Source organism: Miscanthus floridulus, chromosome 1 (assembly GCF_019320115.1).
Source record: "Miscanthus floridulus cultivar M001 chromosome 1, ASM1932011v1, whole genome shotgun sequence".
In the NCBI taxonomy this organism is placed as follows: domain Eukaryota; kingdom Viridiplantae; phylum Streptophyta; class Magnoliopsida; order Poales; family Poaceae; genus Miscanthus; species Miscanthus floridulus.
Genome location: NC_089580.1, coordinates 196,091,980 through 196,109,509, shown reverse-complemented (window position 1 = coordinate 196,109,509; position 17,530 = coordinate 196,091,980). Strand labels below are relative to the sequence as shown.

The 17,530-nt window shown below is 40.1% G+C and overlaps 1 protein-coding gene across 5 annotated transcripts; it reads left to right on the top strand.

The window, feature by feature from the left end:
* Window positions 1-5,086: 5,086 nt before the first annotated feature.
* LOC136508114 (uncharacterized) lies at window positions 5,087-8,105 on the top strand. 5 transcript variants are annotated; one of them, XR_010771889.1, is made up of 5 exons: window positions 5,087-5,388; window positions 5,457-5,789; window positions 6,400-6,694; window positions 7,224-7,373; window positions 7,860-8,105. XR_010771889.1 is itself a non-coding variant. In XM_066502745.1 (4 exons), exons 1-4 carry the CDS (start codon window positions 5,250-5,252, stop codon window positions 7,920-7,922), a joined length of 666 nt encoding a protein of 221 aa, XP_066358842.1. In that variant the 5' UTR covers window positions 5,087-5,249; the 3' UTR covers window positions 7,923-8,105. The 5 variants fall into 5 exon arrangements, 4 of the variants coding, with proteins under 4 accessions (XP_066358842.1, XP_066358849.1, XP_066358855.1 ...); XM_066502745.1 differs by lacking the exon at window positions 6,400-6,694 and having other exon boundaries at window positions 5,087-5,369; XM_066502752.1 differs by lacking the exon at window positions 6,400-6,694 and having other exon boundaries at window positions 5,485-5,789.
* Window positions 8,106-17,530: the final 9,425 nt, after the last annotated feature.

Here is a 17,530-nt window from a genome sequence, read left to right as displayed (position 1 = left end):
CTTGCCTCCTAGTGTTGCTTTTTGGACGTTTTCGTTAAGAACAGGTGGCTGTGTTCTAATAGACTTGAGGTTCAATTGACCGCTTATATTATTTTGTGTTACTCGGAAAGAAAAAAAAAATATATCTTGAATCAATGCATAAATTTTCGCGCAATTCATAATGATTTAACGAAAGTTCAGCAACAATCTGCCGGAATTTTTGCGGTATTTCTCAGACTTGATGCAGATCGGATTGTGGTGTAATTGCGTGTCACCTTCCTTTCTTTCTTTTATTTATGATACTAGTGAACATGCACGTGCGACACGCACGTAGATATAAAAAAAACTCATTTATAAAGGATGAATTACGGCTGCCATTAAAATTATGGCTTTTTTGTAGTGGAAAATTCCATTACTCAGTCACCAGTGCCAAATTAGCCCACACTCATCTATACAACCGAGAATATTGTAAATCAATAGGACAATACCCTGATTCAGAATCAACTACCAACCTGCTATACAATTGGCTACATTACAAACTCCTAAGGCATGAAGTACATAAACATTTGTCAATTATGAGCTAATTTCTCCATGTCCCACATCAAACAACTTGTAGAGCTTGTGATTGGAGTATGTTGACACTTGACAGTGCAGAGCGCCTGTCTTGTGTACAAGCAGCATCTTCCTATTCCCCTCCTACTACTCCTCACATCCTCATATCACACTTCAAATATCTTTCTAAAATATGGATCAAAATAAAGATTGTCACCCCATAAAAATAATCAGATATATCAAAAGAAACCTAACTAAAATTTTGAGTTGCTGAAAGAAACCTCAGATCCTATAGAAGCTTGAAAGTTATAAAAAAGGTTCTACTTGAAGCTGTTTTTTTTGTGATCAGGGTTTGCTCACTGAAATACAGCAAAGCATTGTCCGCGCAGCAGAAGGCAGCAGCAGTGGCGGCTTCTTCTTGCCGCCGAACTTATCATATCTATCCTATGAAGATAGTAGGAAAAGGAGTATAAAGCTGGAAATTCTTTCTGTGAAAAGCTCCTTTGTCAATGTGTGAATGCAATTTTTATTGAATATTACCCCTTTTGTATTATGGAGATAAATTTGCCATTCAACTGAACCTTCCTTCAATAGGGATTATTTTAATTGAAATTTTCTTCCATCACGGAGTAGTCCTTCTACTGCTATGTAAATTTTTTTCTTAAGTTGGTCAGCAAGCTCTTTGCTGGCTCAGTGCGATAAAAGTTTTAAAAAAAATTACCAGCATATTGCACCATTTTTTTTGGAAATTTCTTCCATCATGGAGTAGCCCTTCTATTGCTTTGTAAAATTTGTTCTTAAGTTGGTGAGCAAGCGCTTTGCTGGTTCAGTGCTATATAGAAGTTTTAAAAAATTGCCAGCATATCCTAGAACTATTTGACAGGCAATATATAATTATAATCGCAGTGTTTCTATGTAGCTTACCGCATTGGCCCTGTTCACTTCGCTGAAAAAACAAGTCGAAACACTGTTCCGGCTGATTTGTTGTGAGAGAAAAACACTGTTCCGGCTGAAAAAACAAGCTGAAATGTACGAATTATAAGAGAAGCGAACAGGGCCGTTGATCACCACAATGACCTTGAACAGCAACCTCTTGATTTAGATCGCCAGAACTTTGACTGCAAAGCAAGAAATTTCATTCAGTGATCCATGCTTACTGGCAGAGTTCAATGCAATGTTCCCATACACTCCTTTTTTTTAGGAAATTTCCATATACATAATGGATTGTTTACTTTATAAGTAGTTATTAATCCTTACTTGTCTGAAACTGTACAGACTGGAAAATCCAACCAGTTATAGCATTCACAATACTCATCATAAAGAGAGAGCAACATTGACCCAAGTAAAACCTGCTCATAAAATTCGCAAGAGATACAAAATGCTCAAACATCTGGCAAATCATATAGTTGATAGTACAATATTTGAATATACTCCAGAAGAATTCTAAATAAATTTCACTACAAAACTGAAACCATGAAACCACCACATCAAAACAATAATTTTTCTCTCTTAATGAAATGACACGCAGCTCTCGTGCGTTGCTCGAGAATTTTTTTTTCATATAGTATATAGCAGTAAGAAAATTTGTAGCACTAAGTTCTTACTGCACTTGGTGCAAACCTCAATGTATTAGCAAGACTCCCATCTACTCCAGCATTATAAGATTGTTGCTTGAACAAAACTGAAACAAAAAAAAAGTTTTATATATCTCATTGGGATGACTAATATACCTATACTCTTATATCATCAAGCTCTGTTTTTCTTCTGAAGCTCCTTTTCTATAGGAAGAGCGTTAGTTTTCAATCCTATGGGAAGGGAGATGTACCTGACGGAGGTGTGGACGTGTGGTGAGTAGTGTCGACGGGGGCACCCCCATGTCTCCTCCCCTCTCATGAGCTAGCCGCATACCATGCCTATGGGGCAGTTCGGCTGGTCAGTTTTCCAGCCGGACTTCATTGTTCCTGAATGAAAAATAGTGTTCACTCTTTCACAAATTTCTTTAGATTTATCCAGATTCCTCCAAGCGAACAGAGCCATATGTCCATGAGCAAGGCCATTCCCGACTTCCCGTAATAAGCAGCAGTGAGCACCCCTTTCCTTCAGAGAAGGAAAGAGCTTACCAGGGCTAGAGCATTGCTACACCATATCATTGTTATGTGCCACTCCTAGCTGAATACAAAAAAGAAGAAAAGGACTGCCATGTTGCCTTATTAATTAAAATAGTAAATACAAACCAAAATACTAAACATATTTATAAAAATCTATTTCTTTCACTGATCCGATTCATTTGTCCCAAGCCATAATAGAGAATTACCCAACAGCTAATAAGTCAGATAGAATAATTGCTGCAGCCCTGACAATTGTTCTAGCACCCTGAGAATTCAATTTCCTAGTTCGGGTGTGGACCTTAAAATAAAGAAGTCTAATTACATGTTAAAGTAGCATAAGCAAGTCACATAACTACAAATAATGGATAACACTATTCAGCTCTGTTAAATTGGTAATAATAAAATAAAATAAAAATACTGGATGGGCATGCCAGAGTTTATATACCTTTCCAGGTCCTTGAGTGTCATACTTCATGACCCGAAGCATTCTAGTTTTTTCCTCCAAAAATAAACCATGTGCAAACTCATGAAGAATAATCCCAGGCTAGTATAATTCAGAAATATAGAGACAAAATATTAGAACGAAATATGATAGAGGATTAATGAGCCAAATAAAACAATAGGTTCATTTGAATTGTAGAAATACATACCAATTGGACTGGCATTATCCTTAAAGTTTGACAACCGCAAAACCCGCATGGGTCTATAGTATGGCAATATGTAGAAAGAAATATGTCAGATCGAAAATCAGTGCCCGATCAGATGCATGGATTGTTGATATAAGTGGATCGTATGAGTCCGAGGAGTCGAAAGGAGGGGAGAAGCAAGGAGATTCACGTCCTCCATGGGTAAGTACTAAGACGAGTTTAATCTTGTTCGTCTTGCACACACAGTCTGGCGTCGGTGGGTCTTTCATGGAGCCAAGGACCGGCGGGGCCATGTTCGACAGAGCGACGTCGCGAGCCAGATCGATCTGCTGCATGTACACATGAAGACCAGATGCCGGGACGTGGTGCTGTACGCGCGCGAAGATTTGACGCCGCCGTGCATGCATGGTGCACGCACCCATACTGGCCTGTATGCACATGCACGTATACAGGCCATGCATCTACGTACAAGCAAGCAAGGAGGCCGTGGCCATGCATGTACATACAGAAATTAAAGTCGACCAAACTTTACCTCTCTTAGTCTCTTCGTGGCCGATGTTGACGGTCCTCTCCTCGAGCGCGTCGAGGTCCTGGACGCCGAGGCTCTTTAGCGGCGAGACGCTGGAGACTTGGACGTGGGCGTCACGGTGAGGTCGTTCATGACGATGTACTTTGCCATGCGGCATCGCGGTATACGTACAACGGCTGCGTCTGACGAAGTTGTCGCCGCGGTTGAAGGATGACTTGTGGAGGGAGCCGCACATGGCGGCCACGCGCAGGACGGGCCTCGCCGCCGCCGCAGGACGCGTACAGGAACGGGGATTAGGGTGATTTTTTTCGGTGAGAAAAAAAAAGAGACGGGGAGCGGTGGTTCCGGGCTGGCGAGGGCCTAGCTAGATGGTTGTTTTACGGCTCCGTGGATGGGTACGGCGATGGGTAGAAGTTTTGCGGTGAAAAAAAAAACCCAGCTCAGGAGTGTCCACCACGCATAAACACGCGTAAACAATAAAGAATTTTTTTAGATGAGAGACTATTTTTAATTTCTTCGCTCTTTTATAGTATTAGCAAATATACACGTGCGACACGCACGTGTTTCTAAAAAGTATTTCAAATGCGATGGAAGTGTTAATTGAATTGTCCCGATATACAATAAAGGTAGATGACAAGTGCTTGATCGATTTGATCGGGTCGTGAGGTTGAAATCGTTTGTTCGTTAGGCTGCCTCAGCTGCATATATCGCTGCACTTTGACTGGACATCTTTTTAAACGGCTCGTGTTGCCCCTATCTTATCATATTTTCATACTTTTGTCGATCCATTCTCGTATGGGTGGATAATCTGTCGTAGTCTCAGTTATGCTACTGGAGACTGTAGGAAGATTGGAGAAGAGAGCGGTCGTCTTGGAGTGAGCTTACTGCTTATATGTTTTCGATCCTCTCCACGCTCATAACAGAAGATTACATGGGCTTGCGAGGTCCAGCTCAACATCAGTCAGGCTCAACAACCACTACGTGAAAAACGGTTTGTAGCAACGGGATAATTTTTTTGTAGGGACGGCTGGTGATGGAGCCGCCCCTACAGTGAAATGCTGAAGACCCACGAGACCAGCCGCCCATACAAATACAACAGCAGGGGCGGTTAGTGATACGAGCCGCCCCTACAAATGGGTTGGATTTGTAGGGGCGGCTCACTCACCAGCCGTCCCCGGTATTGTTATTTGTAGGGGCGACGGGTGATTGAGCCGCCCCTACAAATTCCCTGCATACAGTATCACCCCAAAATATCTGCTGCCCTCCCCCCGTATTGTCTCTCTCTTTCTCCGTCTTCCAGTGTTCCCTTCCATCCATCCGCCGCCCCCGTCCTCTCTCTCTCTCGCAACTGCGCTCCGCCCGTGGCCACCTCCTCCCCCGCCACGACGCCCGTCGCACTCGTGGTTTGCTCCACTGTTCGTGACCTCGTCAACCATGCGCGAAGAGCACAGCTCCTTCCCCGTCCGCAACGATGGCGCTCCAGATCTCTGGCCTCCGGATCTCCTCCCCTTGCTCGACGACAGCCCAAATCTACCCATAGCCGCAGCTCTGAAGGTGGAGCTTCATCTCCTAGGTGAGTGGCTGGTGAACCCTGTCTCTCCTAACTCTCCCTCACCCTCACCCTCTCCCTCTCCCTCACAGATCGATCCTGGTGGGGCTTCTTCCGCAGAGGCAGCGGCGGTGAATCATGGCCGTCGCCTCCGTCCGATGCGCGGTGGTGGTGTCGGGGTGAGGACACGTCAGAGGCGCCGCCGTCCGTCCCACCACCGGATCCCGCCCGCCCTGCCAGATCCAGGTGTCCAGATCCCCGAAGGGCGAAGGCCTGAACCCCTGCGCATACCCCCATGGAGCCCTCGCCGACGCAAGCGGGCGCGTCGGACCGCGACCGCTCGCCGCCTCCGCCTCCGCCGTCCCAGTCGTCGACCGCAACGACAATCTCATCGCCGCTCGCCGTCGTCTGCAGTTTCTGGAAAGGTGCGCCTCTGTCCTTGCTTGAACTTTTGGTTCAACTCGTCGAGTAAGCGGTGTAGGTTCGAGTTGGTGAGTTCCGGGGATCAGTTGAATGGGATGTTTCGAACTTGTCTCCAATTACGATGTTTAGATCGTACTCATTACTCTGAAGCGCCGACATGCATTTGCCATTTCCATAGCCATCTGCTAGCATTTGCTCCGTCCACTTTGTCAAATTGCTTGGAGTCTTAATCTGAATCTTCTTTGAGAACGTATAACTTTGCTCGACCACATTACTTAGCAATCCACTAGCACAAGTATGCAAAAGCAGTTTGAGTGCAAAAACTGCTAGTCTTCGTACTTGGCATGATATTCCTGGAAACCATTCACTATCCTAGTGATATGCTTGTTAGGGATTTATGTAGTTGTACCATTAGAGTTTGCAGCATAGCAACTATCAAAGTGTAAGGAGCTAGATATTAAGAACAGGCATCCTGAGCTTCTGGTACTTTCAGTGCTAATTGAGGTTTCCATATTGTAATTTATTTAGCCACGCTGAGGTAACTCTGACTGTGACGTGACTTAGACTACAACAGTGGTGGAAATTCTTACTCTGGCATCTTGTGCACTCTAGATTTTGATTTGGAGAAGGAAAGAAGCGGTTTGGATGAGCAAGGTTTAAAGATTGCGGAGAATCAAGAAACTAGTCAAGTCAGAAGAACAAGCGTAAGCTTGCTGAGAACACGCGGGATTTCAAAAAGGCATCTTCAGATGAGAAGCTCAGTTTATTAAATTCTTTGCTGAAGAGTTATCAAGAGGAAGTTGATAACCTCACAAAGAGAGCAAAGTTCGGAGAAAATGCATTTCTCAACATCTATCAGAAGCTCTATGAAGCTCCTGATCCATATCCAGCTCTTGCTTCAATGGCTGTATGTTCTTTCAATTTTTTCTTCTGTTCTATACTTGCATTCTTCTAATTCAATTCTCTTATACTCCCAATCACAAATGACAAATGTACTGTAAGAAGTCTGGAGAAGTCCTTACTCTTTCAAGGCTGAAAGATTGCACATCATCATGAAGCAACAGATGTCATCTTATTATAATTTACCTAACATATAAGTTACTTTATATGATCAAAATTCTTGCATAGCATCTATTTTGTACCAAATCACCCAGTTGCATTCCCACCCTTGGAAAAATGTAAGGTAATTTTCTGCAATAAATGATGCAAATTTAACATCGAGAAATATAAGTGTATCATGGTAAGCTATCAAAATGTAAAAAAAATGATTGTAGTTTGCGAAAAAGATGACGCGGTGTGGTTTCATCTGATAACATCATGAATTTTCAACTTCACTTTTTTGCTTGATCTCGAATCAGTCTCTAACAAGAGGCTTGTCTGAATATGATAGGTGGGTTTGATAATCAATTCTAGTGTTAATGATCTATTGCATGCAGGATCAAGACCAGAAATTATCTGAACTGGAGACTAAAACCCGTAAGATGAAACTAGAGTTTGAAGAATACCGTGCTGAAGCTGCGCACTTGAAGAATCAGCATGCAACAATTAGGCGACTTGAAGAACGTAATCGCCAACTGGAACAGCAGGTCTGTTCTGTACTTCTGTCACCATTCAGTTATATGCTCTACTATCAATTTATCATACATGTCTTTGTTTTTTTACTTCTATGTGACATTGGTGTTATAAATATGGGTTCTTCTTGTCCTGTTTCTTTGCCAATCATAAGAATTTACTTTATCCATAGAATAATTCTAATTAAAATACTAGATTTCTCCCCATCTTAATGTGTTAGTAATTTTTTTGAGCATCACATTATTATCTACATTTTATTTTGTAGAAATATGTTTCTATGTGAGCATCACATTATTGTCTCTCTCTCTTCGTCTTCCGGTGTTCCCTTTCCATCACAGTATGCTAAATGCCATACTTGTTAATCAGCAGTTCAACACAATTCACTGCATCCTTCTCTAGATATTGCTTTGATGCATTCAGGATAGATTTTGAAGTTTTTCATACTGTTGATGCTCCTATATAAAGTATAAACCACTAACTGATCATCTTTTGTGTGCCAGGACTATTACTTCTACAATAATGACAGTGGAGTACAACAATTGTTTGGGAACCCACAACTGTGAAGACTTGACCTGAGATTCTTTGGGTGACAAGTATATCATTAGAATTCTTCAACTTACTTACCATTCCTCTTCCTCCTGCCTGTAAACTGAAAGCATGCAAGTTGCTGCCTGTTGACCACACCCCTCTCCTCTTGTACCAATGTTTAAATTCTTACGTCGTTTAATGTTCTGGTCGAATTTGAATTGTAAATTTAATTTTTTTTTGCGGAAAAATGATTTGTAGGGGCGGTTGGTACTGTAGCCACCCCTACAAATCGATTTGTAGGGCCGGCTGGTGTTCCCAGACCGCCCCTATAAATCGATTTGTAGGGGCGGCTACAGTACCAACCGCCCTACAAATCTACTTCTAGGAGCGGCTGTAACACCAGTCGCCCCTACAAATCGATTTGTAGGGGCGGTCTGAAAACCGCCCCTACAAATACATGATTTGTAGAGATCCTTGTGTAGAGACGGCAGAGGCGGCTGGGCAAACCGCTCTACAAACGGTCTTCACCCGCCACTACAAAAACTTTTTTACGTAGTGAACTCTTGGATTGGGCTTCGAAGCCCGCTTGGCTTTAGCTCCTCCTCCATCCTTCTCTGAATCGGGAGCCCCCGCTTTACCTGATGACGCAGTCACTCCCGTGCTGCGTCAGGGATGGATACGGCGATCGAGTCAGAGGAAGTAATAGCTGAAGACGCATACGCAGTCCGGTAACTGGTGCGCGGATCAGATTCTTGGCATGCTCCTTGGACCTTTCGAAGTAGTGTACGTTCTGACTGGCCTCTGGATCGATCGATTACTCGTTCAGCGCTCGTCGTGTACGGCGAGATCGGAGCTGCGTGATGCTATTCGCAAGGGTGCAAGGTGACAACTGCTGATTCGAAGGCGCCGCTCAGTTGAATGAGTCCAGACTCCAGACGTTCGCACGTCTATATCGACGGACGGTGTCCGCTTCGTCGTGGTGAAGGGGGCGCCCGTGTGTTTGAGCTTGCCGGCGTCGAGCCGTCGACAGTCACACACACACACAGCATCTATCACCGAAGGCATGACGAGGCATCAAATTGCAAGTTAGGATCATACCCTAGCCATGCTTATGGCAATCGCCTTGTCCATGATGCCGTTGTCCTACCTGTGACGCCAACATCTGCACGTCGCCGGCCAAAAACAGCGTGCGACGCCCAAAGCAGTCTACGACGAGCATGGACATAGGTGGAGCCCACGCCCACGATGGCCAAAACAACGACGCACTCTTGCCCGTGCCGAGGGCGTGCAGCTGCACATCACGATCACGTTGATCCCCGTTACCCTGAAAAAATCAGCCCCTGCACCCTCCTATTTTGTTGTCCCGTACCGAGACGTCCTCATCCAGGCCGAAGCCAAACAACGTCGTTGGTCTTTTGTTCTTGTTAGCATAAAGAAAGCTAATTTTTATAGGTCATGTCCTAACCAGCCTTGACCTTTTATTTTTCTTTTTTGGCCATCACCAGCACGTCTGGCACAAGGAAGGCAAGTTTGGCTACTTATCTGTACGCAGATACGTGTTGTAATCGTGACTTATTAGGATTTCCAGCATGTGAATTGGCCACCTAAAATAAACGTGATTTTTTATGGCGGGTGGGAGACGTATGTGAGATTGAATCTTGGTTTAGGAGTCTTTTACATGTACCGTACATGTAAGATCACGGATAACCGAAAGCTCGTATAACACGACGTGTAGATCGAACGGTTGTTACAGAGAAAGAGTAAGATCACGCGTGACAGAAGGCTCATATAGCACGGCGTCTAGATCGAACGGTTATTATACAAGAAGAGCCCCCTCAAGAAGGTTCGCTCTTTTATAGTGTGATGACTAGCAAATATGCACGTGCGACACGCACGTGTTTCTAAAAACTATTTCAAATGCAATGCAAATGTTAATTGAATTGTCGATATACAATAAAGGTATGGCAAGTGCTTGATCGATTTGATTGGGTCGTGTAGAATAAGGTTCAAATCGTTTGTTCGTTAGGATGCCTTAGCTGCATATATCGATGCACTTTGACTTGACATGTTTTTAAACGGCTATCTTACTCTATTTTCATACTTCTGTCGATCCCCATCCTCGTATGGGTGGAGATCCCCATCCTTGTATGGGTGAAGAATCCATCGTAGTCCCAGTTGTGCTACTAGAGGCTCCAGGGAGGCCGGAGAAGAAAGCACTCATCTTAGAGTAAGCTTACTACTTATATGTTTTCAACAGTCATCCTTTCCATACTTGGCTACCCAACGTTTATTGTAGGCACGTACATACAATGTGAGTGATTATGACTTTATTAATGATGTAATAAGATTATGCCTAAATGAATAGATATAAATTAATGTGATATAAATAAACAAGCATCTTTAGATGCAAAACAATTATGATTTAAATAATGTAGTATTAATTTATTTAGCAGGTCCATCTAAACATAACTTTATATTTTTTTTCTTTTTGCCCCCATAAATAATTTAACTTTATTTTTTCTGTTTTGTCCACATAAAGTACAGGACATGTATATTTTTTTTATCATTTCTTACAAACATGTTTAGATTTTTGTTTTTTCACCTTTTTTTTTGTCATACATTATTTGTCGCGTGTGCCCGAAGACACTTGTGGTCCCTTTCACTGGCGGCGCGCCTTTCGTATTTCATGCTTTGGTTTCCTCTTTTTGTGTCATTTAAGAGCCTAGTTTACGGGTTATATTATTTTTATTTATTTCGTGCAGTGCAAACATTTTATTCACATTGTAGTTTTTTTTTGTTTGATTGAAGCTTTCACCAAATAATAATAAAATAATTAAAATGATAACTAAGGTACACAGCCCAATGAGCCCATTGACAAAGAAGCCTGGCTTCGGAACGGCCCAAACCCACTTTCAGGTGGGACGACCCTCGCCCTCGCTGCCAAAGGCCAGCGAGCGCGGACATGCTCTGGTCACAGCAAGTCTGATCCATTCAGCCCGTGCGCTGCAACGGGAGAAAAAAATCAATCGAATATTTATAGGAAACAATGACAAGAAAATGGTACGGTGTTTTCATTTTTTTCCTGACCGTGTGTGCATGTTTATCCACTCAGGTAGTTTTTGGTTTTTTCATAACAAATAAACCAAAAATAATAAACATGTCATTATGGGTGGTTTAACCCTTGGCTCTTTCTCCAAATTATTCGTGTATTTTTATTGAAATTTTTTATTGTTGGTGGACCTCTGTGTTTTTTAACATAAATAAAAGAGTTCTAGAACCTTTTTAATCATGCAATTCGGAAAACAGCGGGCTCGTGTTCTCCTTTGATCCGTTTGTGTGCATCTTTTTCTTTTTGTTATTGTTGAACAGAAATGTGAATAAGGAAAAAAAAAACAAACGAAAATTGTAACGGATATGGAAAAAGTTAAACTATTTGGATTAGATTCCTACTCAGGTTACTCAAAAATCTTGCATTGCGCAGGTGTACGTGACCAAGACTCCCTTTTGCTGATGTGTTGCTCCGCGCTGTTATCGTGAGGGAGTCGAACTAAGTTGCGCACGTGTACGAGACTGAGACTCCAAGAGGGATTTGAGGGGAGCGTGGGGTAACGTAAGATCTAGATAACGGAAGCCTCATATGTCACGGCGTTTAGATCAAATGGTTATTAACGAGGGAGAGTAAGATCTTAGACGACGGAAGACTGATATGAAACGGTGTCAAGATCAAACGGTTATGAAAGAGGGATAGCTCAAAAAAAACTCCTCTTTTATAGTGTGATGATGATGACTAGTGGATATGCACGTGCCACATGCACGTGTCTATTAAAAATCTTTCATAATAGATGAATAATAATAACTTTTAGATCCAACTATTTTATAATTACAAAATTATAATGCTATACAAAAAGAATTATTTTTAAGGCACAGGAGCAAAAATATTAGTTGCAGGAACATAACATGTCACCTCACCAGACATCTGCTCAGGTTTTCTATTTCATTGAAGAACCAACAGTATCTGTTTGTTTCCCCGTAAGATCGAAAGCACAAGCAGTTTCACTTGCTTCCCTTCATAGTTCCATCAATGCACATCATGCTCGTTCTCAAGAAAAAGTACAAGCAAATTTTAAGAAAAATACAATCCAGGATAGTAGGGATTTGTGATTTTTATTTGCAGTTGAAGTATACAGTATCACTCTGAAGAATTTTAATTAGGCAACTCCAAAAGACTCTCACTCTGTTCGCTTGTTGGTTTCAGCCAGACTTATTCAACCAGCCAACAGTGTTTTTCTCTCACAAAAAACCAACACCAGCCAGCCCAAACCAGCACCGGCACCGACCAGCGAACACGCTCTCAAGGTATGAGAGAGTGAGCAAGGAAACCATACCTAGATATCATTTCTCATTTAGGTTCGCAGTCCATTATAAAAGTGCCTCCTCGATCAAGATCAGCTCTTTGGGTTGCGGCGAATTTAGATCTTCTCCTTTTAGGTTCTTGTACCATCACAACAGGAGATCACATTCTCCATAACTATCAGCATAAAAAGGAAAGACAACAGTTTATACATTTACCTGAGTAACTGAGTTCAATCTGCATGGTCTCGTTCTGTTCTTTCTACAATCAATCTCTGCTCAGCAGCTCTAAAATATTTCATGTAAACATCGATGATCATTCCGTATGCTCAATCAATTAATGCTAGAAGGCTAGAAAAACTCTAATATTTTAGATCTAAAAGGATTGTTCTCATTCTGTCTACAAATCAAATACTAATATTTTAGTTTTAGTTCGATTGTTCCCGTTCTGTCTACAACACAGTAGCATCCTGAAAAAAAGAAGTGAAGTATCTTTTTTTAGACGTGGTATGCTCCTTAGATAAAATCATAATCATAAACATGAGAGGTCATGGGTGACCTATTACAAGAGAAAATTGCATTGTTGCCAACCAGCTAACTGTTACACCGATCAATGATGTTCTTGTAGACAAAAATCCATTCCAAACAAAAAAAAACTCGACCGGGGGTTAAGACCGTCCCGCAGCATTACAAATAAGAAGAAGGACCTTCTCACCTGGCCGAGAAAACCCCCGAAACCCCGCCCCCACCCTTACATGGTGGCTTTCAAACGCTCAAGTGAGAATTGGGCCGGTGCTCCCCCAGTGCTTGGGTTATGGGGACGAACGAGGGGATTTTTTAACCTCAGCCTAAAATTCGCTCCTACGGGGAGTTGAACCTAAGACATAAGGAGTGCCGCTGGGTCAACTAACCGTTTGAGCTAGGCGCCTTTGGCTAATCCATTCCAAACAAACAACTTTCATAGAACTAATTGAGCTATATCGATGCAACCAACCATGTCAAGTCCTCTGTGGAGATGTACCGTAAAGAGGCACACACTACTATAAAATTTAACTGTAGGGGCGGCTCTAGAACCTCTGTAGAGGCGGCTGCGCCAGCCGCCCTTCCTAAGGTGTTCCTACAGAGGGTGCCTCTGTAGGGGCGGTTTCCTGACCGCCCCTGTAGTGTCCTCTGTAGGGGCGGCTGGTGTTTTCAGCCGCCCCTACAGTGCCCTCTGTAGGGGTGGCTGGTAATATCAGCCGCCCCTGTAGTGGACTTCTGTAAGGGCGGCTGTATCACCAGCCGCCCCTGCTGTGTGTATTTGTAAGGGCGGTTCATTGAACCGCCCCTACAGTGGATTTTCCAGCAAAAAAATAAATAATTCAAATTCAAATCTGACCACATATATGAATAATAATTCATTTGACAAAATTTGAACCTTTCAAATTTGAATTTTTAAAAAATGTCAAGTTCGAACCAAAATTTGAGACCCAAAATGATTTCAACATAAAAAATGATGAATATCAAAGTTGTTCAACTCACTAATATCTACAACTTTTATTTTAATCATCTTATCATTTGACAAAATTTGAACCTTTCAAATTTGAAATTTTGAAAAACGACAAGTTCAAACCAAAATTTGAGACCCAAATTGATTTCAACATAAAAAGTGATGAATACCAAAGTTGTTCAACTCATGAATATCTACAACTTTTATTTTGGTCATTTTTTCATTTGATAAATTCTTAGCACACATTGTTCACTAATCTTACACATGTCTCATATAGTTTATAAAACCTTATGAGAGATGTGTCACATTTGTGAATAATGTCATTACCACTTTGTCATATGAAGAAATGACCAATACAAAACTTGTAGATCTTGATGGGTTATTTAACTTTGGTATTTATCACTTTTTCAGCTGAAATCATTTGGGGTACCAAAATCTTGTCTGAAGTTGTATTTTTTTGAAATTCAAAATTTAAATTGCTCAAACTTTTCATATGTATATATTGACAAAACTAATAAAATAAATTGATAGAGAATGATTTTAGAAAATTTTTGGAAAAAAAATCATCAGATTTGGAGTTAGTATGAGGAAAAAAAACTAGTTACAAAGTTGATCCATAGATTAAAAAAATAAATCACACTGTTCACTATGATCATGTAAGGATCATCTAAAACAGTGTGATTTATCTTTTTAATCTATGGGTAAACATTGTAACTAGTTGTTCTCCCTCACACTAACTCCAAATGTGATGGTTTTTTTTCCTAAAAATTTCTAAAATCATGCTTCAGCATTTAAGTTTGATCAAACTTGGATGTGACAATGTTTTACACATTTTAAAATTTGAAATTTGATAAGTTCAAACTAAATTTTAAAACCATAAATGATTTCAGATGTAAAAGTGATGAATACAAAAGTTGTTCAACTCATCAAGATCTACCACTTTTATTTTGGTCATCTTGTCATTTGACAAAATTTGAACATTTCAAATTTGAATTTTTAAAAAATGACAAGTTCGAACCAAAATTTGAGACCCAAAATAATTTCAACATAAAAAGTGATGAATATCAAAGTTGTTCAACTCACTAATATCTACAACTTTTATTTTAATCATATTGTCATTTGACAAAATTTGAACCTTTCAAATTTGAAATTTTGAAAAATGACAAGTTCGAACCAAAATTTGAGACCCAAATTGATTTCAACATAAAAAGTAATGAATACCAAAGTTGTTCAACTCATGAATATCTACAACTTTTATTTTGGATATTTCTTCATTTGACAAATTCTTAGCACACATTGTTCACTAATTTTACACATGTCTCATATAGTTTATAAAACCTTATGAGAGATATGTCACATTTGTGGACAATGTCATTAACACTTTGTCATATGAAGAAATGACCAATACAAAACTTATAGATCTTGATGAGTTATTCAACTTTGGTATTTATCATTTTTTCAGCTGAAATCATTTGGGGTACCAAAATTTTGTCTGAAGTTGCATTTTTTTGAAATTCAAAATTTAAATTGCTCAAACTTTTCATATGTATATATTGACAAACCCAACAAAATAAATTGATAGAGAATGATTTTAGAAAATTTTAGGAAAAAATCATCAGATTTAAAGTTAGTATGAGGAAGAAAAACTAGTTACAAAGTTGACCCACAGATTAAAAAAAGAAATCACACTGTTCACTATGATCATGTAAGGATCATCTAGAACAGTGTGATTTCTCTTTTTAATCTGTGGGTAAACTTTGTAACAAGTTGTTCTTCCTCATACTAACTCCAAATGTGATGTTTTTTTTCTAAAAATTTCTAAAATCATGTTTCAGCATTTAAGTTTGATCAAACTTGGATGTGATAATGTTTTACACATTTTAAGATTTGAAATTTGAAATTTGACAAGTTTAAACTAAATTTTAAAACCCTAAATGATTTCATATGTAAAAGTGATGAATACAAAAGTTGTTCAACTTATCAAGATCTACAACTTTTATTTTAGTCATCTTATCATTTGACAAAATTTGAACCTTTCAAATTTGAATTTTTAAAAAATGACAAGTTCGAACCAAAATTTGAGACCCAAAATGATTTCAACATAAAAAGTGATGAATATCAAAGTTGTTCAACTCACTAATATCTATAACTTTTATTTTAATCATCTTGTCATTTGACAAAATTTGAACCTTTCAAATTTGAAATTTTGAAAAACAACAAGTTCGAACTAAAATTTGAGACCCAAATTGATTTCAACATAAAAAGTGATGAATACCAAAGGTGTTCAACTCATGAATATCTACAACTTTATTTTGGTCATTTCTTTATTTAACAAATTCTTAGCACACATTGTTCACTAATCTTACACATGTCTCATAGTTTATAAAACCTTATGAGAGATATGTCACATTTGTGAACAATGTCATTACCACTTTGTCATATGAAGAAATGACCAATACAAAAATTGTAGATCTTGATGAGTTATTCAACTTTGGTATTTATCACTTTTTCAGCTGAAATCATTTGGGGTACCAAAATCTTGTCTGAAGTTGCATTTTTTTAAATTCAAAATTTAAATTGCTCAAACTTTTCATATGTATATATTGACAAAACCAACAAAATAAATTGATAGAGAATGATTTTAGAAAATTTTAGGGAAAAAATCATCAAATTTGGAGTTAGTATGAGGAAGAAAAACTAGTTACAAAGTTGACCCACAGATTAAAAAAAGAAATCACACTGTTCACCATGATCATGTAAGGATCGTCTAGAACAGTGTGATTTCTCTTTTTAATCTGTGGATAAACTTTGTAACAAGTTGTTCTCCCTCATACTAACTCCAAATGTGATGGTTTTTTACTAAAAATTTCTAAAATCATGCTTCAGCATTTAAGTTTGATCAAACTTGGATGTGACAATGTTTTACACATTTTAAGATTTGAAATTTAAAATTTGACAAGTTCAAACCAAATTTTAAAACCCTAAATGATTTCATATGTAAAAGTGATGAATACAAAAGTTGTTCAACTCATCAATATCTATAACTTTTATTTTGGTTATCTTGTCGTTTGACTAAATTTGAACCTTTCAAATTTTAAAATTTGAAAAAAGACAAATGGGCACTGCAGGGACGGCCGGTGATTGAGCCGCCCCTACAGATCAACCCCAACTGTAGGGGCGGCTTAGGTTACCAGCCGCCCCTACAATGCCATCTGTAGGGGCGGCTGGACTGCTGGGGCCCGAGGACGCCCACTGTAGGGGCGCCCCTAACCCCAGCCGCCCCTACAGTAAAAATACCCCCGTTCCTAGTGTAAGAATCTGGCGTAGTGACACCTGCTGAGTAATTGGTGCTCCACGCGCCTTCGACTTTCGACGTCACCAGCAGGGCCACCACAGGGAGGCTGTACCAGGACGACGTCTTCGACTTCACGGGCTGCTCCACGCTGCTACTCCCTGCCACCACCTGTTCTCCATGCTCAACGCCGTGGCCATCGTCGCCGGCAACTGGATATAATAATCACTAGTCTATCACGCGCGCCCTTGCGCGCGTCGGTTATCCAACCAAAGATGCAGCGTAGGATTAAACAATCATCTAATCTTTAGCAACTGACATGATAAATACTCAGGGTCGTAGCATGAGAATGGTATGTACATATATTTTATAGGCTAACAAGCTAACCCACATAATAATGTAGTTATATATACAGGCAATAAGATGCAGGCCTGAATTGATAAGGTGATCACTTTGCTAAAAGGCACCTTAGGGAGTAAGGCAGAAGGCTATATCGGTAAGCTGATCGCTTT